General features: G+C 38.0%; 1 protein-coding gene across 11 annotated transcripts in view; it reads left to right on the top strand.

Annotated features, from left to right (window-relative positions):
* LOC121320820 (guanine nucleotide exchange factor DBS-like) overlaps positions 1-22,128 on the top strand; it is a 62,457-nt gene that overhangs the window by 31,211 nt on the left and 9,118 nt on the right. For all 11 annotated transcript variants that reach the window (XM_041259488.1, XM_041259494.1, XM_041259484.1 and 8 more), the window contains exons 4-22: positions 4,227-4,317; positions 11,229-11,348; positions 11,505-11,621; positions 12,110-12,259; positions 12,787-12,911; positions 14,526-14,640; positions 15,184-15,303; positions 15,541-15,732; positions 16,328-16,519; positions 16,885-17,044; positions 17,472-17,542; positions 17,805-17,872; positions 18,203-18,269; positions 18,852-18,967; positions 19,061-19,130; positions 20,305-20,397; positions 20,688-20,780; positions 21,134-21,259; positions 21,365-21,586. In XM_041259488.1, coding sequence (XP_041115422.1) covers positions 4,227-4,317; positions 11,229-11,348; positions 11,505-11,621; positions 12,110-12,259; positions 12,787-12,911; positions 14,526-14,640; positions 15,184-15,303; positions 15,541-15,732; positions 16,328-16,519; positions 16,885-17,044; positions 17,472-17,542; positions 17,805-17,872; positions 18,203-18,269; positions 18,852-18,967; positions 19,061-19,130; positions 20,305-20,397; positions 20,688-20,780; positions 21,134-21,259; positions 21,365-21,586 — 2,308 coding nt within the window. The remainder of the gene's footprint in view (positions 1-4,226; positions 4,318-11,228; positions 11,349-11,504; positions 11,622-12,109; positions 12,260-12,786; positions 12,912-14,525; positions 14,641-15,183; positions 15,304-15,540; positions 15,733-16,327; positions 16,520-16,884; positions 17,045-17,471; positions 17,543-17,804; positions 17,873-18,202; positions 18,270-18,851; positions 18,968-19,060; positions 19,131-20,304; positions 20,398-20,687; positions 20,781-21,133; positions 21,260-21,364; positions 21,587-22,128) is intronic.

Genomic DNA, 22,128 nt, shown 5'->3' on the forward strand with positions numbered 1-22,128 from the left:
TTTGCCAAGACTAACACACACATAGGGTAGGTCAAATGCATTTCAGTATTTACAACTGTATCTACTGTAGCCGTTTTCTGATACGTTTTAGATCCGTGAACAATTGAATTGAGATGTTTAGTTTAAGGGTGGAAAGGAGGGATACAGTAACCTTTTAATGAAGGTAAACCGATACTGCACTGAATCAACAGAACCGGTGTAGTAGTGACAGCTGTGGGGGTGGAGTGTTGTAGCTCATACATGGACCTTTTGTTCGTCCTTCACTGCATTTTCTGTTGCCCGTGCAGATACCAGAGTTTGTTCCAATGAAACTTTGTTACATGCACAGATGATAGAATGACAATATGACAATATATATATATATATATATATATATATATATATATATATATATATATATATATATATATATATATATATATATATATATATATATATATATATATATATATTATATAATTTGTTTTCCCAATTTTGAAGAACTGTCATGCTGGTTTGTTAGGCTGAATGTAGTAGAATATCATTTGTCTGCAGCATGACGTGTGGAATAAATCTCTTCCTGCCAGGCTGTGTCCCTCCTTTTGTTATGAAGAGCGTAATGTGTCCCCATGTTGCCCTGTGTGCATGCTCCAAAATGTCACAAAAATAAACCCCACCTGTCCTTGATTCCCAAGGGTGCATTGGATTCCTGCAAATCAAATACAGATTTGTTTCTGATTTCAACTAATTTATATAATAGAATGCATCCTCTAGGACATGCATGTTTTCATTTGTAGAATTGGTTGATGTGATCTGCATTGATAGCCTTTTGCTGCAGTTGATTTCAAATGTTCTTGTCCCTTCATGCCTTGTCTAGTTCATGTTATTCCAAGAATAACATTTTAAAGAATCACTTGTGCTGAAAATCATAAACTGTCGTTCTCTCCCACCCCAATGATCGTGGCATCGTTCAGTTGCCTTTTTTCCAATTTTAAAATCTTTTCATATGAAATGATTCCTCAGTGCATCCACCTTCACCAAATACAGAATGCTTTATCCAGCTCTGCTGTTTTCAAACCATGTGTAGGTTACATAATGTACCATTCTCTACTCATTGGGAGCGACGCTTCTGATTTGATGGGCTTACATTTAGTTCATTACAAGCATGTATATAACTGCTTATGTAATAAGCAGCTATATTGATACTGCAGTGTTGCTCCTTCAGTTTAGAGTTTGGGCAATGACATATACCTTGTGCACCAGAGATTTTATTTGTTTATTTATTAGGTGTATTTTGAACTAGGTTACAACAAATCAGTATCTTGATTGAAATGCCATAGTAATTGTATGCTGTGATTGCATAGAGGTTTGATCCATTCCTGGTTTTACTGTGTATATTTATTTAATAAGACACTCCTGAGTTTGTTACGTGTGTACTGTGGCTATTCAAGCTTGTAATAAAACCTGGAATAGGTGAAACTGCTGTGCACTCGGAGTCCCTGAATTTGAAATTCCCATCCCTGAATTTGATTGTCTTTCTAATTTGTATTGTAACCTGTAGGTGTTTGTCCTTGCACCATACTGGGCAGCCACCTCTGTTCTTGAGCGAGGTACCTACAAACACTCATTTGTACTGGTTTGAGTGTAAATGTACTTTTTAAATCCTCATCAAATCTCTAAGTTTAAACCCCACAGTAAATCTGACCCCTCGCGTACTGTAGGTATTTATAATGCAGTGCTGTTGCTGCAGTTTAACTTTCTCTATAGAGCCCTGAAAATATTTTTACTGTACTGTAAACAACCAACTTTTGTGTTTTTTTTTTTTTACGCTGACACAAAAATGAACGGTAGGCCCCCTGAGGTGCCACGGTAAACTACAGCTTTATGATCTTCTGATAAATCTTTCTTTTTAAACATTACTAACAACAAACATTCAAATATATATATATATATATATATATATATATATATATATATATATATATATATATATATATATATATATTTTTGTTAGTTAGTTAAAGAAAACGGTTTGTTGCAGTGAACATGTAGAACAGGACTTCCAACGACAATATCTGGTGATTTTAAAAAAAATGTTATCATTAACTTGTCCACATAGCATTCAAAAGCAAGGCTGTGAAATTAATTGCTAGGAAATTATAACAAGGGTTGCTTTTATCAATTTTTTTCCCGGCATTACTGTTCCAGCAAACCGGATCTCCATTTTAAACCTGCTTTTATGTTACAGGGTTACTTACCGGCGTCTGTAGATTTAAAATTGCCCAAGATAAAAACGGAAACAAGCGTGACCAGAACAAGGCAGTGTCTCTTTAACATGCCCAAGATGCTGCTGCTGCAGTACCTTTTACTACTAGTGCACGACATGACGGTCTCTCTCTCGCCATGGGCACTGAAAAGGCTAAATCTGCCTACATCTTTATAAATTGGAGTGGAGAAAGTACAGTTGTGAAAAGGGTTTGAACTACCACTGGCAAGACTATTTATTAATTATTGAACCCTTGCTTAATTAATTCATCCTTTCAATGTAATAATATAAAGGTCAGGCAGTATGGTATTAATAAAACACCCTGTTTATGGATTCTTACCCCGCTCATTTAAAGGTTGTGAGAGGAGTACGCTATTAACCTTCATAGTTAAATTGGCTTTTCCTTCGGGGACCAACATTCACAGGAATACTTAATTAAATGCATAGTGGGTTTGATTTGAGTGTTAATTCATTTTTGTGCTCGACTCTTCCCATCAGTCAGGCTAAAAGGTAGCTGTGAATGCCTCTTTAAAAAATAATTCTCAGGCACTGTAGGCAAAACAGTTGGGATGTTGTTATTATTATTATTATTATTATTATTATTATTATTATTATTTTTGTGTGCTCAATACAGAAACACTGTTTCTAAATAGGATTATGCAGCAAAATGCTTTTTGGCATCGGTGTACATAATCATCTTTAACTAATTGTTGCACTGGCTGAAAACATTATCACATTCCAGATTATTGTATAGGTAACATTAATTAGTGCCACACATGGGTGTATTGCTCCATCAAGTGCATAATTTAAATGTATAATCTTATCTTTGGTTGGGGATATCATTGTAAAATGTATGGTAAAATACTTGACTATGAAAAATATTTTTGTATGTACACCCGAAAAGGGAGAGAGAAATGTTTATTCCCTGTGCAGTATGTGAAATGGGATCACATTAATGGTATATTTTAAATAACCATTGCAATACATTCTCTGTTGTGATAGCGGACAAGATATTTCAGGATAACGGTAAAAGCATTATTTGCCAATTAGTGCTATGAGCTTTTTTGACTGCTGCTTGCAGAATTAAGCTTCAATGAACAAGGCAATCACTACTGTGTGTGTGCGCGCTGCTTATTAATCTTGTAAAGCAGCAATGGATTTTTTTCTGTACAAAGTCCAATCTCTACAAAATGAATGCAGAAAATCCATTTGAAGGTTCTAGTGTGTGGGAAAAGCTGTGTGAGCTTGATACTGATGAAGAGAAAATCACCCCTCCATTCTGTTTATTTCAACACTTTCTAGATCTGCAGGCTTCTTACAATTAGCAATTCAACACAGTTGCTTGTGTGCTTGTTGGTCTATCCCTGGCTGCTATAGGCTCACTGTGCTGCTAGCGCTGCACCATTGGCTTAGATGATACAATGACTGGGGCAAAAGCAGATGCCTGCCTTCCTACTCTGTGACAGACACTTTTACCCAAATGGAGCAGAAAACTGAAGGTCAATAATCGGTGATATGTTTTTTTTTTTTTTTTTTTTTTTAAATCGTGATGTTTGGATTTGATGCTTTATCCAAGGATAGGAATTGTGACCACCTGAGAGAGTGGAGATTTATTATTTTATTTTTTTAACTGCATCCCATGATCAGTCCTCTATTCTGTGTGCACATGGCTTGCACACATTTCAGACTGGGCATTCTGTTAATAAGCAAACTGTGATGATTTGAGAACACTGTTTTTGATGACGATATTCACAGTTGTTGCAATGGAATATCAGTTCTACTCGAGTTGCTATGTTGTGGATATATGGGAGAATCAACCTTTATACAATTCAGCACATTGGAGTGTTCTGTGATTGCTTGTGAGGATCTGTGCACCAGTAACTAACTAGCCTGTGAGTCCATTGCCTGTTTTTTTTCTGTTAAATGCTGGAAGCTCCCATTCAGGATTTTTTGTTAATCGGTGTGAACTTTTCTAATTTAGCTTACAAGCTGCTGGGGTTGGATTTATCCTCATCATAGATCGAAGACAAGACAAATGGACCTCTGTGAAAGGCACCCTGCTGAGCATAGCGGTAAGTCTCACCTTTAGTAAATAGAAAAGCTGTATGCTTCTCATCTGCCCAGGCTCCGCATCCTTCCTGCAGCATTGTCACACAACCCTTGTGTTTTAACCAGCACCAGCATCTCCCTGCAGGATTGTAGATTCCTGTATTGATCAAGGTTGCTGTTGTTCACGATGGCTCTGTTATGTCCATGCTATATTTAATTCTACAGGTACGTGTGCTAATGTAAAACACATTCACTTTTGAACAGGTATGAATGAGTTAAAGGCTGCTGGATAAGCAAGAAGGCAGCAGGCAGACTTAATGAAATGTGTCATCTTCTCTCCATGGCCAGAAGCCTTAAATGAAAAGCCAGCTGGGATAACTGATAAAACAGCTTCAGATAAAATACTGACCTGCTTCAAACAGTGCTTTTAGAATTGCCCAAATCTGCAAGAAAACATTAACAGAGCCGTCTCTGTTTTGAAATATTGCTACCTATACTCCGAATGACTGGATTTATTATTATTATTATTATTATTATTATTATTATTATTATTATTATTATTATTATTAGTCTTTATTTATTGATGCATATATGTCCCACAAGTACTCAACCTGTATTTTTGAATACTTGTATTTAAACACAGGAATTGACAGCTTTTACCATAAAGAAAAAAAACAAAAAAAAAAAACATAATGTACAGTATTTCCAAATCCTGTCCAAATAGCAAGTCTTAAAAAAGAAATGACTGTTTTCTGCTCAATAAAGGGTTTAAATATTTATATCTAACAATTGTGGGTTTTAAAGAGATGCATGTGCCGTACAGCGTTTTCCTTTCCATCCTGTTGTGTTTGTGTGTGTGTGTGTGTGTGTTTTTTGTTTTTTTTAAAGCTACTGAAGGAAAAGCTTTGCGTCCCTGCATATTGATGTGCAGTTACTGTTTTCCCTGCCATGAAAACATTGTTTGAAGATAAAACAGAGTATACATAATTTGCATTCTGCTGTGCAGATTTTATTTTTCACACTGACCGTTCTGTACATGGATCGCGAATCCGCAGAGGGATGCTGCTGGAGAGCTTTTAGCTACAAATGGTTGAAGCTGTGACATGGTGTGGGAGTAGATGACGATTTTAACTGATGAAATAACTTATCTTATAGTAACAGTAGTGATATGGCGATATTACAGCTGCACACATGCATTACATGCAGGAAAAGGGTTTTATAAAAACTCCACGTGAATTTCTTCCTTTTCATATGCATAATAATATGCATATCAGCATAATAAAACATTCCTTGATTTACTGTGTTGGACAATTTTAGCAACGTAATCCTCAAGATTAAACTAACAAACTAAAAGGGGATTTGTCTAACGGGATTTGTCTAACGGGATTTGGATAACGCGCTTATAAATATTCAAAGATGTATTCATATTCAGCCAGTGGGTTGTTATGGTGTTTGGTATAAATGTCTGTAACTGTGCCTGTTCTGGTACCCTGTCATTATGAAGCCACATAACTCTATAAAGCCAAACAAGAAAACGTGTAAAAACAGCAGGTATGCTGTATGTGCACCAGCAAAAATAAGTATGAAAAAGACACATCTAGATGTATGCCATAGGGTAGTGTTCATGATCAACAAGAAGTTCTGACAGGCCCATGTTGTTATACAGTTGAACACACATCTTGCTAAAGCCACCTTTTCCCTTTTCAAAAACAGTTGCAAGAAGACATTTTCCCTGGACAATCAAGAGCCTAGTTTTAAAATTAAATTTTGATTGAGGTACAGCAGATGAGGCACGCTGTGAGATTTTGAAACCAGCCTTTTCATCAGAATTCCTTAAAGCACTTGGTCTTGGATGAGAAACTTCGAAGCATGCAAATAGAGCTTCAGGAGCTGTGGGCTTTAGGTTTGTGTATGTGTTGTGTGGTGTTTTTTTTCCCCCTACAGTAGTACCATTTAGCTTTTAAAACTATTCACCAGCAACATATAATCAGCATAATTCTTTTGAAAAGTGTGTTTGTTTGTTTTTTACAAATGTAGTTCTGTAAAAGCATTCCACAATATCAGCACTTCCTGGGATAATGTAGCGGTACAAACCAGGAATATTCCATCATTAGAGATGCCTTAAGTTTGTGCTTGTTGTTTTTAAAATCTAGTGCTGTATTACTTAATTTAAGACAGATCCATTAGGTACAACAACGTACTTTTGATTTGCAGTTTTGTTTAGTTTTTTTTCTGTACTGTAACACTATTGATTTTAATTTTTCATTACACCATTCTTTCACTTGTCACGCTAAAAAGCTTCCCACAATACCCTGTACAAAAACACTTTCAATGAAAAGATTTTCTCTGTTCTTATCTTACAAAAACTGTCTAACTGTATAGCCGACTTGTGAACTTTTCAATTCCTAGTCAGTAATACTAGCTCATGGTTTTAGATTGCTTTATTGTTCTTGCTCACAGTGGCTGCATCATCTAAAACTCCTTGATCTTGTTACCTGTATTGCACTGATTTTTGAAAATGCTGCAGTCCAGCTACTGGCATGTGTGGTGGGGTTTCTATTTGATTTAAATATCCACCAAACTACTTACCATGAATGGTGCAACTTGCACCCTAGAGTAAATCATCTTTGTATACATAGTCTTAATATGTGTTCTATGGGTGTTTTTTAATTGGATAAAAACAAGTACTGTCATTTTGATTCATGTGTTTTCTTTGTAATGGTGCAGAAAGCGCTGGTAATTATTCCCTGTTCCGGATCATTTGGTCAAGCATTCTCTTATGCACATCTTGCTGGGGAATAAGGTGAAATTGAGCTGTGAAAGCTATTTCTGTAGAAAATGTGCAACGTGAGGCTGTACAGTCCTGCAGCAACATCAAGACTCATACAGATGATATTTTTAAATACTGCTATGTGGGTAAAGGTTAAATCTATGGGGAAATGACCAGCCAACGGTAATGTATTAATTACACGATTTCATTCTCATAGCCTGTTGTACTGTGGGGTGGAAGGTTAACAGTGTTGTCCAAGTGATTAAAAAATAACGTGATTTAAGAAACTAAGGTTATGTGAAAGTGATCAATTTTTTTTTTTTTTTTGCAAGGTTGACATGTTTCATATTGGATTGTGTGTGTAAAAAAAAAAAAAAAAAAAAAAAAAAAAAGCACTTTAGTAATAATAGGAAAAAATGTATATCCTTTGCAATACTGATCAACAAATCTGATTATTTTCGCAAAGCACTTCCATAAAGTCTGATTCTGTAAAATCCTTTACTGCAGTGCTTCCTGAAGATTACCAAGGTGAATACAATGAAGGGAGAAATGCCAGGAGGTTAAGAACCTGGTCTGTGGAGTGTGACGGTCATGAGTAGGACAAACTGCCTGAAAGCCCTTCTGAGTATTAATGATGCAAAACCATTTTAATCTGGACCGCTTTTGTTGCTGAAATAAGAACCTGTAGTGTATTAATAAATGTAAATGTCATTGCTAAATCAGTGCTAATTTAAGTTGTAAAGATTCACTGTAGATATAATTTCAGGCACTTTGTTTTTATGATTGAAAGCACATAGTAACCTTGATGCCATTATATTTAACAGATGCAAACCTGTGTGGTGTTTGTGCACCTTCTATTTTAATTGAACCTTTTGGAATGAAGCCAAGCTGAGTTTGTGGAATAGGGGAGATTTTATGTAATTTAACAGAGCTCCCAGCTCAGAGACTGATAACAATAGTGCTATGTGGGATCATCACAATTCCAGAAACTGGAAAGTGAAGGGTTCTGCATGACTTGCACCATTTTCACACAGAAATACAGCCACTGTGCCATGTCTGAAACCTTTTCACGAGTGTGTAAAATACCCTTTCACACAGCATGAAATTGCGCTATCTAGATAGGATATGCGGTATAGACAGTTGGGAATCACTGTATTGATGTTCTATTGATACAGTGATGCAGTGTACCACAATCCAAATTGGAATATTTTGGGGTTATTTGACAGTTCTGCATTTTATGCACGCTCCCAGTTCATGAGCTAAAAGGACATGATCTTATAATAGTGCCTTCAAAAATGTTAGCATTTTATTCTGTGGCTGTAAAGTACCATGTACACTGTTAAAATAAGAAGAGAAAAACGATTGTCTTAATACATTTGATTTTATTTCTTTAGGCTGCAGAGCAATGCTTGAGGGAATTTTGAGGCTGTTCAATGCAGGTAAAACTAACCTGGGGAGGTGCTTCTGTTCCTTGTTTATAGCTTGTTGTTGTCCTGACAACATCATTTAATGGTACTTTTGAGGGAAATGCACATTTTACAAGCAACCCATATAGAGCTGCTGATACTGGGATAATAAATCAACAAGCTTCTTGAATATGTTTCTCAAAAGTTTGTTTGATATTCCTGTACCCCACTAAGTCTAGTTAGCGGCTTCATTAGTACTAACTGGAATGATCAACAAATGCCAAATGAGAACGTGTCTGTCCATCTGCCTATTTTTAATATTGTTTTGGTTTTCCCTTGATATGCTTTTACTTTCAGCCTGTGAAAATAAGTGACCAAGGTCTGCAGTAGACTGACTTACTGTAGAAGCAGTATGTGAAGCTGAACAGCACATGTGCATTTGTTTGAGTTTCACCAGTATTTGCTTTAATGGGAGTTTGCACGTCGCTTCCAGTTTAAGATCAGGTTGTATTTAGAATTGACTTGCTTGCAAAGCCTGCAATGTTGCTGACTCAAATAGTAGATCAGTAATGCATCTCGCTGATTTTTAATCTTTTTAATCTTCATAATCTGGTTTGAGGGTGCAAGGATAGTAATGATAGCTGAGGCTTTCCAGAAAATGATGCAGATTATTTGGGGGGGGGGGGGGGGGGGGGGGAAGTTAACACCTTCAATTCATATTGTTCATAACTCTTTTTACTGTACAGTATACATCAAGAAATTAAAGCAACCTGGCTAACAAAGGGGAATCTCTGATGTAAATGCTATAGTGACTTGCATGAGCTTTTCTGTTCCTTTTACAGCACAATTTTGCAGTTTATGGTAAAAGTAGTTTTATATTAATACTGGGAGTCGGATAATGATAGTCTTGTGTCTGCCAGCTCTGGACACAATTTAACAAAAACTTTTGTTTGAAATGTGAGGGGCTTGGGTGTCCACAGTACCCCCACACAACCCCCATCCTCACCATTACCAATTTTAGGATATTTCAGAGAACTATTACATGTACTTTGGCATGAAGACCGTGAGGTTACACCAAATCTCTTAAATCACACAGAACTGGCCTACAGGATTCTGATTGACTTATAGCTGTGTGCAGGGTACTGAGTCAACAGCTATACATCACCAAGGGACATTGTACAGAACAGCAGTATTACTACACATAGCATCTTCTTGCAGATGGTCCATTGTGGTTTCTCTACACAGGGATATTTTAAGTATACCTGCTACCAGCATTCAAAATATACTGAACATCAAAGAAACGTATCACTTATATTTGGATAAAATTCCCAAGATCGAAAAATGACAAACTCTGTTTTGGAGCAGGTGAAGTGACTTTTTATTTTGCTGATCTAACAATTGACATCACAAAGATGCTGCAAAATGATCTGTTGATCTTGGGCAGGTGTTGTGACTCTTGATCTCCCAGTTTGTGGCCTATCATTGACAGAGTGTGTCTGGTTATACCATCTCACCAAGTTTGAAATTGCTGGCTGTGAGCAACGAAGACAGCGAGCCACAGCATGCTGCCCTAGTCCAGCCTCCAATATACCGATTGCACAAAGGCTCTGCTCTCTTCACAGATGTGGCATGTTGTTTTGTTTTTTTTCTGTGAGTTTCTTTATTGCTTTTATTCAAGCTTGCAATTCAACAGCTGAAATCACTCCATATCCAATGTTCAATCAACTGTCTCACTAATTAGGTGATTAAGTGCATATACTCCAGTCATAGTCACTCAAGCATGTCATGGTCAAGGATGAATGATTGAGTGATTAAAAAGAAACCAAAAGCATTTGTCAATGTCCATTTATATACCTTATTTTTTTTCGAAAATAAATGTGTTATAATAGTGAAGTTTATTTTGGTGCTCGGTATATTAGTATAACTATATAAATAGATTTACGATTATTTATTTATTAAAATGCTAGTCTGCTTTCACAGAACAGAACCTGGCAGAAAACTGCAGAGGTAAGGTTTATGAAGGCAAGTTTGTCTAAGACAGAGACGCATTGTATTTGAGTGGCAGAGCATTAATTAATTCGTTGTAACAAAATTGTGCGTCTAATGTGAGCTTTTTCCAGTACAGAAACGTTAAACTTAAATTCAAAGTAAATAAATCTACTAACCAAAATGTAGAGATAGCTGTGTTAACTAAATTACAATAGAACACTCATATGACTGTAACTTTAATGATTTTGAAGTCAAATGTTGTACAAGTGTTATACAGTAACATCCAAAAAGGAACAAATAGATTTACATGGAAATCCGTTTGTGTGTAATGTTGTATAGTATATTGCTGGTGCGTTACAGTTGTAGTCAAAGCCACACAGACCCTTTGGGGAAACCAATTTTTTTGGGACACCCAATAATTTTGTAATAATCCATTTACTCAGAACTAAGAAAATTGTGACAAATCCAGTGGCTAAACCTGGACACTGTCGATTTTTATGACCGCTTTCTCCTGTAAATCTTCAAGCTCCCCGCAATCCTGACCTAGTTACTCCAGCTACACAGCACCCTTTTTCTGTTCTATTGAGAGTTACACAGTTCTGTTTGGGAAAAGTATAATTCTTTTGTACTTTGTTGTCTTCAATTTACGGACAGACCAAGGCCTCGGCTGCCTTGCATAGTGTTCTGTCCTCAGCTACAATTTGTTGTAATGCAAGTCTTGCATTGTAAAAAGCAGATGTCCCTGAGCAGTGTGTTGTGTGTCTTGCAGGGGTCCTTCCCAGGGATTCTGCAGCTCATCCTGGTGCTTCGTCCCACTGGGCTGTTCCAGCGAGCTCTCTCTGACATCGTCTTCAGATTCAACAAAGATGAGTTTAAGATGAAGGTACCGGTAAGTGCTGCTCTGTGTTTCCCAGCTCTGAGAAAATAGCCTGCTTTATTAAACTCCACATTCAAACTGTATAGTGGATTTCTCGTATAGTACACACCTTGGAGGCTTCTCTGTATTGACCCTTTTTTTTTTTTTTTTTTTTTGGATGGGGGGAAGATCATCATGTTGAGCTCAGTAACAGAATTACACACTTACATCGATAGAACCCAGCTAACCCAGGAGCTTGGCGGTACTCTGGCATATTGCCATGATGAGTGGCTTTCTCGTCGGACGGTAAGCACTGTTTCAGCGATGGGGCATGTCAATGAAGGCTCTACTGTGTGGTAATTGACCATGACTGGAGTTATGCGTACCGAGCCAATGGTGAGGGCGCCATCACTATTAAAAAAAAATATATATGTATATATTTCTTTAAAACAACACTTTAAAACCTAGATATACCTTGAACTGTCTGATGAAGCCTGCTAGAGCTGGAAGCTAATTGGCTGATGCTACCGAATCACTTTCTAATTAAAATGTGACCTCAGATTAAGAGCTCTAGGGTGTGAATACATAGGGGTCTGACTTTTTACAGGATCTAATCAACTGCTGTATCAAATAGACTTGCCATTTTAAAAAGGAAGCCATTTATGTAAATTTGTCATCATGGTTTTTCCTCGGTTATTTGAATAAATATATGTTATGCCATAATTGGATTCTGTATCTATTCCTCTTGGATCAAGCAGTTTTAACACCAGGTTCCCTACCATTGTGTTTAATAGGCGATTGAAGGTTTTGCCCTAATGGTAAAAAAGACGGCTCAAATGCTTCAGTCTTTTGGGACTGAACTTGCGGAAACTGAACTGCCAAATGATGTGCAGGCAACCTCGAGCCTTCTTGAGGTACATACAGAAAAGAAAGAGAAGATGAAGGTGAGTTTAGTTAGTTATAAAAGCAACTTAGCTTTTTGTCGACAGCTGTATTGCAAAGTGGCTGGTTGACTTTTTATAGCCCCCTTATAAATGCTTACCACATAATTTTTGCACGGTCATTCAGTTTTCACGTGCTTTTCCATGGTTATTCTATGCATTTATCATAGTTAACCATGGTTTCTCATATTTTGTAATGTGCTTTTCCATACTTCTCTGGTCTTTACAGTGCTTACCTATGCTTTTACTATGCTTCATCACACTGCAATGCTTTTACTGTAATAACCCTTTATAACCCCCTGCCGCCTGCATGCCAGGACCTATGTAAACATGTATAATGAGATTGTGATATGAACCTTCCCACTGACTAAACTTTATTTTACTCTCTCTCTGTGGCCCAATGCTACACTTACTAATTCAATTTATCGAGTTATTGATTTTCATTCACAATATTTCACTGGAACACATGTAATATTAAATGGTAACAGGGAGCTGGTAATCTACATGGCTTTACCTTCATTGTTTTACAGGAAGATTTGAGGCAAGCCCTAAACCAAGGACATGGACTTCTTGAAAGCATTAATGAGCCAGTCACGAAGGATCCAGGTTACATACTGAACCAGGATGAGCTGGAGAATCTGGCCACTGTGGAAAGGTGAGGAAAGCTCCTGAATCCTTTACTCTTCAGGCTGCACATCATCTTCCTTACTCATTCATTTCCTGTAGTTCTTTGTAGGTCCTGCTGGCAAGCTGCCAATATTTTTTTTTTCTTTCTGTCTGTATTGATTGTTCTTTATTCATTTGAAGTAGGATCAACATTCTTTTTTTTTTTTTTTTTTTTTTAATTTAATCTCAGCAGCAATAAAGGTCAGTCCAATCTATCAAACCACTGTTACTTGACTCCTGCCTGTACTGTTTAGATGATTTACTTTCCTGTTTAGGAGTAATGTCAAAACAGTAAACAATCATCAGGTTGAGTTCACAGTAGCTGGAGGACATTTCTTACGAAAACAAAGTTGCGGATGAAACCTTATCGAAAATGTCGTCTTATAGTTAACCTCCTCAGACCCGAGGGTCCCCTGTAAATTTTATTTTCATGACATTAAATGAGTTGAAAGATGTGTCACTGAAATTTCTACATTCACTTTTTACACTGTTACCTACCCCCTTTAAATCGGCAGTAGGTAACCTTGGCTTTTCCAATCCATTCCACTGCAGGACTTTGTTCCAACCAGACCCTTTGTTATTTAATTGACGCTGTTGGAGATAACCTGGTCTAGTTTCTTGGTTCAAATTCAGAGGTCATTACTGCACCTGATAATTGCCCTTGTTTTTAAGTGGTCTTAGTGTTGGCTTGCAAAGTCTAACTGTTGCCACATTCAGTTCTTTACCAGGAGTTTAAAGCTGCGTCAAGCATTAATGCTTTAATGGATCCATTCTAGTTTCTAGGTTTTGTTTGGCATCTATGCAATCTGTGCAGTGTGTTTTACAGATTATTTTAAGTACCACAGAAGCCAGGCTATTATTGTAATTCAGAGTGTGTGTGTCAGCTTCAGTGGAGACAATCGTTATTTTCACCGCTGACGCGGTCCAGTTTACAAAAACAGATGTTGAGATGAGGGGCAGCTTGTACAGACAGTAGATCAGGTTACTTTGCAATAATTCAAAGGTTCCATTAACCTGTAACATGACGCTACTGTCAGAAGTACTGATCTAGCTCAAGACCAGGTTATTTAGCTGTATCCATTACTGTAGCTGAACACAAACCTTTCAATCCCTGAACTACTTCATGTTTGACTGTACACCTCTATATTGCATTATCCACGCAAATCGGAGTGAGTCCAATATTTTACCAGAAAACAGACAAACCTCTCATAACCACAAAAAAAAAATCCTCCTTGTTCGCATATGTCTAATTAGATGTATTTTGCTAATTGCTAGACGACAGCTAAAATGAGTAATTCATTGGAGCAGCCTGTGGAAAGCTTGTAATGGTGAGCTGTGTAGAAGTGTAAAGCATCGTGGAGTTATACAACCTAGTGGTTTAAATCGGAGGAGTGCATAGTGCCAGCTGGCTGCAGAACTGGATAACAGGGTCTCTACCAGAAATCAGGGCATTTTACAGAATTGAGCCACATGTGTTCCAGCATGGTAGTACCTGAACCCAGTTGGTATTTTTTTTTAAACATAATTGAGATAACAAAAGCCCTATTAGAGCTTTTGTAGTGGTTTAACACTTAACCCCCTCCCCCCTCCCTTCTTCTTTCAGGCTGCTCGGTCAGTTAAATGAGACTGAAACCGCGTTTGATGAATTCTGGGATAAGCATCAAAGCAAGCTTGAGCAGTGCCTGCAGCTCCGCCATTTTGAGCAGAGTTTCCGGGAGGTGAGTCTCCTCTTTGGCTGTCGGGCAGTCAGTGGAGCAGTGAGGGATTGATTTAAATCCTGTCAGAGCTGCATCCCCGTGATCTCTGAGCCTTACAAATGCTATCGAGCTCAGAGCTGCTGCGGTATTGACTTCCACTCAGACCTTGATCAAGGGAAACTGCAGTTCAACGCCATTTTGTGTTTAGAAGAGAACTGCAACAGTGCTTTATGTATAGAGAGAGAGAGAGAGATGTGAGTATCTTGTGCATTCGTGCTAGTTACTACTCCTTAAAGCACCGTTCCTAAGGGACAACACCATTATTATGTTTTTCTTTGCAATTATTCCAGTGCAATGCTGCACAATAAATACTTCTTGAGAAGAGCATGTTATCTACATGCTTTGGAACAGTATTAAGATTGTCTCCCACTTAAATTTTACACTCTAACTTACAGAAGCTGCATCTTAAGTTATTAGTACAACATATGTTAAAAAAACAAAAACTATGCATGATTCTTCATTGGGGATGTCAATATAATCTTTATTTTCCATTTGTTCTTTCAGATCAAGGTGCCATTAGATCTTGTAACTGAGCGCCTGGCTGCATTCACAGACCCAGGAAACTGCACCACACACGTGGAGCACATTCTGCGAGACTTTAGTAGTCATGAAGAGCAAACCTGTGTAAGAAACAAGGCATTTTCCTTTCAAAAGCCAACTCCACAACATTTCAGAATAAAAATCTGGCAATACTTTAGTGCAGTTAAAATAATGGAATTATATTAATGTAATATAGAACATATTCTTCATGTGTACGTGTCTTATGAAACCTTGTGATTTTTGAAGTGTAAAGGATCCAGTTTAATGTTCATGTCTGACAGGAGGGACAGCTGATATTTTTAACCTGTTTTGTTCCAACAGGAGGTATTGGACCAGGCGAAGGACCTGGCATCGGAAGGGGATCAGCTGATCCAGAACAATCATTATGCTGTGGACTCCATTCTCCCCAAATGCAACGAGCTGAGACGTGTGACTGAGGATCTCGCCTCGGAGATGCAGCTGAGGAAGGCTTTTCTCCACAAGTGTTTGGAGTTGCACCAGAGTCTTGAAAAGGTCATTCAAATGATGTTTCTAAACTTTTATTACTGTAACTAACATTGCAACATTTTCTTAATCCAGAAAACACTAGCACAAGACTTTAAATATTTCAGGTGTTCCTCCATTGGTCTTGAAATACTGTGTAGCCCTGAAATACATCCCAAAAAACCTAAAACACAGCACCTACTGTCTACTCCTGTGAAAAACTATTGAACTTGGTGTGTGGAGTTCTTTAGTTAGATAATATTGATAAAAGGTGTGGGATTAATCCAATAGTTGTTTTGGGGCACTGATATTTACTAAACAGCTTTTAAAATAATGATTATTGATTTTTACTTTGCTATCAGCATAGCACTATTACATTTAATTGAGATATATACTTTAACATTGCTACTGGTGTATTTCTATAACCTTTCTGATACATTAAAACATAAATAAACCTCCCACAAGTTGCTCAACCTTGTCCCCACCTTGGGAGTCAAGTTTATGGAAAGATGTGTTGCCTGCCCTACCCCACCTCTTCTCTCATTTTGAATGTGTCTCTTTTCACTTTTAACCTTGGTTTACCATTCGTTTCTGATGCAGAAATGTGTCTCCCTTGTCTGTCCAGGCTGCCCAGTGGTGTGATGAAGGGATCTACCTGCTGGCTTCACAGCCGGTGGACAAGTGCCAGTCTCAGGATGGAGCCCAGTCAGCCCTGCAGGAGATTGAGAGGTTCTTGGAGGCTGCCGCTGACAACAAGCTCCAAGACCTTGATACAATCACCAGCGACTATGAATCGATACTTAACCAGGAGTTCAGCGTAGGTTTCTTTTACAGGGGTTTGGATGCATTGTGCTCGGGGGCGTTGTACCATTCCCGGTTCCGTGTCATTTAAAGATAAATGTTCAGGAAGTTGATGTGTAGTTTTTTTTGTCACTGCACACACACTTTTCACATTGTTCATCTAGAATATATTTGAAAGGATAAGGCCTGGTTTGGTAAACTTTTATTCAAACAGGACCCCCCCCCCCCCCTTATTGATATCCTTTTAAGTAACAAAAACAAAGACTAGTCTTTTCTATTAGTGGCATTTAGAATGGTCTCTGTTTTGCCTTTGTTTGGTAGAGGCCTATATTAAACAGCTTTAAACAAAGCTGGTATGCATGTTTGTTGTGATCTCCACAGGAACATGTGCAGAAGGTGCTCCAGAAGCAGGAGGGGATGCAGGAAATGTTTGAGAAGCGGCGTGTGAGCCTGAAGAAGCTGGCCGCCAAGCAGACCCGACCTGTTCAACCGGTGGCACCCAGGCCTGAGGCTTTCAGTAAATCTCCTCACTCATCCCCAGGTCTGAACTGCAGTAACAGATCCTTCATTTGAGACGCAGGCTGCGCTGGGCTTCACTAGCATGTGACAGACCCCCTCTAGAGGAGGATCTTTGTAACTGCAGGAAATGCAGTGGAATTCTGTGAATATCCATAGCCTTACAAAGAATTGTTAAACTGTTTACAGTTTTTTTTTTTTTTTTTGCTTTTCAGCGCATTTTTCCATTGTAAAGAAAACATTTTATTATTTAAACAGTCTTGTACTGAGCATCACTTTTACAGGGGACAAAACTAAATTGTTTTCAAAATGGCATTCATTGCTTTCCACTTCCCATTGCCGGAATGTTAAAATTAACTGCTAATAAAGTTTCTGCATTGTGTTAGTGAGTGCTGTACTGTATATGAGCAATATGTTTATTGAAATGTCTTTTCTGTGTCTGTGTAATGTAGGGCTCCGCAGAGGCTCTGAAAACACATTCTCCCCAGACAAAGACGCCTTGCGCAGGCTAAACTACCAAAAAGTAAGGCGCCTGTCGAATGTAACGCAGCTCTCCTTCACTGACCTGTATCTGTAGTGCTGGAGAGACCTTAACCATTTCTTCACTTTAGAAGAGGCAGGTTGTCTCCCTGTGCCTTGCAGTATTAAATGTAATGGGAGCGGTTTTAAACAAGTCTGTTAAAGACTATTGATTTTCAGGGAAAGGATCATTTATTATTCAGTATGTTGATGCAAAAAATGTGTACATATAACTATCACTTCAGCTTCCCTATTGTACCTTTCAGGGGGGATGTAAGGAAAGCAGGACTGAGTCTATATCTGAGGAAGAGGAAAGCCTAGCAGTACTGCGAAGGTGAAACTTTCTTTTAAGGGATATATCTGAGGGATAACATTATCTGTATAAGTCAAGAAAGTTATTCAGTGCAGGAAGAAGCACTTAGTGTTTTTCTTAATAGTTTCTTGACAGTTTTGTAATGCTAGAAAATAGCCTAAAATAGTCACGTTTTATTATGCTTAGCTGTGCCGTGATGTTACATGTGCTGACCTCAAGAGGGTATGTTACTTCGGGTTCATTAAACATTAACAAACTTACTAAGGTGACACTTTCCACTGCTGCCGACGTCAGAGAAACAAATGTAGACAAATTGATTAGTGCATTTTATATTTCTTTTTGGTTTTGTAGACATGTGATGAACGAGCTGATTGAAACCGAGAGGGCCTATGTGGAAGAGTTGCTGTGTGTACTTGAGGTATGAGGCAGTGTACAACAGTACAGCAGAATATGCCAGCTCTACCCTCAATGCTGTTTTACCATCTGCAGAACAGACCAAAATAATGATACAGTACTTGTGTGTTACACTTTGAACCAGATCCACCGAATTTGCAATTCTCATTAGTTCATCAAATACTTTAAAAACAGAAAACAAACTCAAACATAAAACCTTAATAAAGTGTATACTACTACTTCTGGCTACATTTTGCCTGGTTAGCACTACTTAGCTAAAGGAGGTGACCAGCCATTTGTCATTTCAGTGTAGAAATCTTATTAATGATGCATGTCTTAAAAAGTAAGTGGATACCTGTATTGTGTCTCTATTGTGTGTTACACCCACTATTATGTTTTTCTCATAAATTCTAGTGCTAATTAAAATAGAAGGCCCATTGCAACGTATTCTAAAATGAATTACTAGTAGCAAGAGTATACCTGCTTAAAAGTACCTGATGTCTACAAGGTGTTGGAAGATCTATATTCTTTTCTCTGGACAGTGTGTGTTATAGTCTTTACAGTGACAGCCCTGGTATCTGACAGGCCCAATGATATTGTGTTGCAGGGATATGCAGCAGAGATGGATAACCCTGTGATGATGCATCTTATACCAGCGGCACTGCAGAATAAGAAGGAGATTCTCTTTGGTAATATGACAGAAATCTACCAATTCCATAATAGGTGAGAGGTTAATCCCCACTTTAATTTGTTTCAGGTTTCTAAAATGTTACAAAGCTTGTAATTTTAATGCTGACCTTGTTTTTTGTTTTATAGGATATTTCTAAGGGAGCTTGAAAGTTACATCCACTATCCAGAACTTGTAGGAAGGTGTTTTCTTGAAAGGGTATGTTATCCCACTGCAGACCTGTTTGTTTATAGGAGGCCATTTGCCACTCAAAGCCAAATTCTTTTGACTGCACAGGGAATGTCCTATTCTTTTACAGTGCCAGCCCTGATATGACAGGCCCCGATTCCATTGCATATATTGGACTGCATTTTTTATACAGATTATTAGTGATAAAGTTTTGTTGGACTATAATATGTAGATAACTTGAGAGAGTGCTCCTTTTTGATTATTTAAGCTTCTGTATTTATATACCAGTCAGCAATCTATTTACAGTATTATGTTATCTGTGCTTTTTAACATTAAGACACCAGAGCAAGCCATCAGGCTATGCAGTGATAGATCACTCCAGGTAAAATAAAGTCCACTGTGAAATGCACCCATTTAAAAAAGTAAAGCTAGTACTATACTGTAATTGTCACTGTCTAAATGTGTAACTTAGAAACCACAAAGGAGCCTGTGGCAGGCTGGCGAGTGGATAGAGGCCCAGAGACAGTCTGTAGTTCAAAAAAATAACTATTTTATTATAAATAAACACAAAAGGGCACAAGGGCCAAAACAAAGCAATTTAAACACAAAAAGAAAGACAAAAAGCAAAAATAACAAAAATAACAATTTCCAGGCTGGACAATGCCTTCACTGGATTTATCAAAATTCAAAAATCACACACAAAAAAAAAAAACCCACCAACCTGCTTTCTCAGCTCCCTCCTCCTTACTGGGAGGCTGAGGCCTCCTTTAATGCCAGGTGGCTAAATGATAATTGAATAATTACATTAGTTGCTTGCTCCCACCTGGGGCAATCAACCTGGGCAGGGAGGAGAATTTAACTCCATCCCTGCCAGTATTTCCAAGGGCAGAGCCATTGTTGATCGATAAAAGCATTTGACTGTAGTGCTGTAAGAAGTTGTTTTGTAAAGGCCCTGGTTGTGTTTTTTTGTGTGTGTGTGTGTGTGTGTGTGTGTGTGTTTGTAGGATACCACAGGCACAAAGTACTCGCTGTGACAGGTTAAGGTGTTGTAAACATTTCTTGGGGCCAGATTAACAAAGTCTCTGCTCCAGTTTGTACCTAGCATGAGATTTGTTAAACTTTTCACTGTTGTGTGACTTTTTGTCAAACGGTGGGAATGAAACCTGGACAGATGGGTATTAAGTTAAATGTTTCTCATTTGTAGATGAAAGATTTACAGATTTATGAGAAGTACTGCCACAATAAACCCAGGTCAGAAAGCTTGTGGAGGCAGTGCTCAGACTGTGTCTTCTTTCAGGTATTTTCTTCCAATGCTAATTTAATTTAATTTTTAAAATGAAGCGGGGGGGGGGGAGTAGTATACGTTTGGGAAATTTAGATGGATAGATATATGTGGAGTGAAACACATGCATTTAATAGGTTAGTCAATGAATATGCTTTTATTGTTTGTTTTGTGTAGAGCAAAATAAAAGGGGTGGCGGAATACAAGCAAATGCTGATTGCAGCCTACATCGTTTGGCAGCTTTTAGATGTGATTTGGATAAAATGGCTGTGCAAAATTGATCTTTTCTTTTCTGTTTGAAAAAGGAATGCCAGAAGAAGCTAGAACATAAATTAGGTTTGGACTCGTATTTATTAAAACCCGTACAGAGGATAACGAAATATCAGTTATTATTAAAGGTAAGTGACTTTTTGACTGTATTATTAGACAATTGGTATTTTTGTGAAAAACATGCACTGATGCTGTAGGTATTCCTATTTCATGCAGTGTGTCAAAACTTTGAACTATAGTGCAATACTTTGGGAAAATATATGACAAAGTCCATTGAATTGGAAAAGGGACGTGCTTTTGTGTGTGATGGGACTGTTGAAGGTTTGTATTGGGTTTGTAAATTTTTAATTGTGCTTAAATTAATAATTGTGCTGCGGAATTCGATTGATTTGTAATTTTACATGTTATGTACAGTTGATAAGACACTTTAGTGAAGTCAGGCATTTTGGGGAAACTGTCCATTTTGTCCCAAATATTTTAGGAGTTGTTGAAGTACAGCAAAAACTGTGACGGGTCTGAGGATCTGCAGGAGGCCCTCACCGCAATACTGGGGATCCTGAAAGCCGTCAACGACTCCATGCACCTGATCGCCATTACTGGATATGACGTGAGCAAACTCCTTCTAAAAACAGCCACATTGGGTCATTGGCAGGGGGAAAAAAAATTCTTGCTGGTGTAAAACCCAACTTTTTTTTTTTTTTATCTTGTTAAGGGAAACTTGAATGATCTTGGCAAGCTGTTAATGCAAGGATCCTTTAACGTGTGGACGGAGCATAAAAAGGGACACTCGAAGGTGAAGGACCTGGCCCGTTTCAAGCCCATGCAGAGGCACCTCTTTCTGCATCAGAAAGCCCTGCTGTTCTGCAAGAGGAGAGAAGAGAACGGGGAAGGATACGAGAAGGCACCTTCCTACAGCTTCAAACATTATTTAAATGTAAGTTGGGTGGAACTCTGCAGTAGTAACACTAAACTATATTTTGAGTCCAACAGGACTTTAGGAGCACCACTTAAAACCATACTGTGTTCTACATACAAACAGGCTTAAACTCCAGTGTGTTTGATCCGTGTTGAGACTGAATCGTAAATGGTGCTTTCTTCCTTGCTAGGATAGGGGCCATTTGTCACCAACACCAGACAATTACAATTGGAGCTCATTCTTGAGATGGACGCCAAATTTGTCTAAAAGCTGCAGCCTTGGATTCCTCCATTAGGCCTGTACTAAGAAGTGTTTATGCAAAAGGCAACATTTCTGAAAAGAATTCAAATTAACTATGTAAACTAGAAATAGACTTCTTGTGAGCAAACACCTTTTGGTAGAGATCCTGTCTCAATACAATCCCTCAAACACCCACTGCAGCTGCAACTTTGTGGTAGCTTTTCATCTTTTACTCTAAGTGCTTTTTTTTTTTTTTTTTTTTTTTTTTTTTCCACCCTAAACGAGCAAAACTGCTTAAGTTGAAAAATTGGAAATAAACC

This window comes from Polyodon spathula, chromosome 9 (genome assembly GCF_017654505.1).
Source record: "Polyodon spathula isolate WHYD16114869_AA chromosome 9, ASM1765450v1, whole genome shotgun sequence".
NCBI lineage: Eukaryota > Metazoa > Chordata > Actinopteri > Acipenseriformes > Polyodontidae > Polyodon > Polyodon spathula.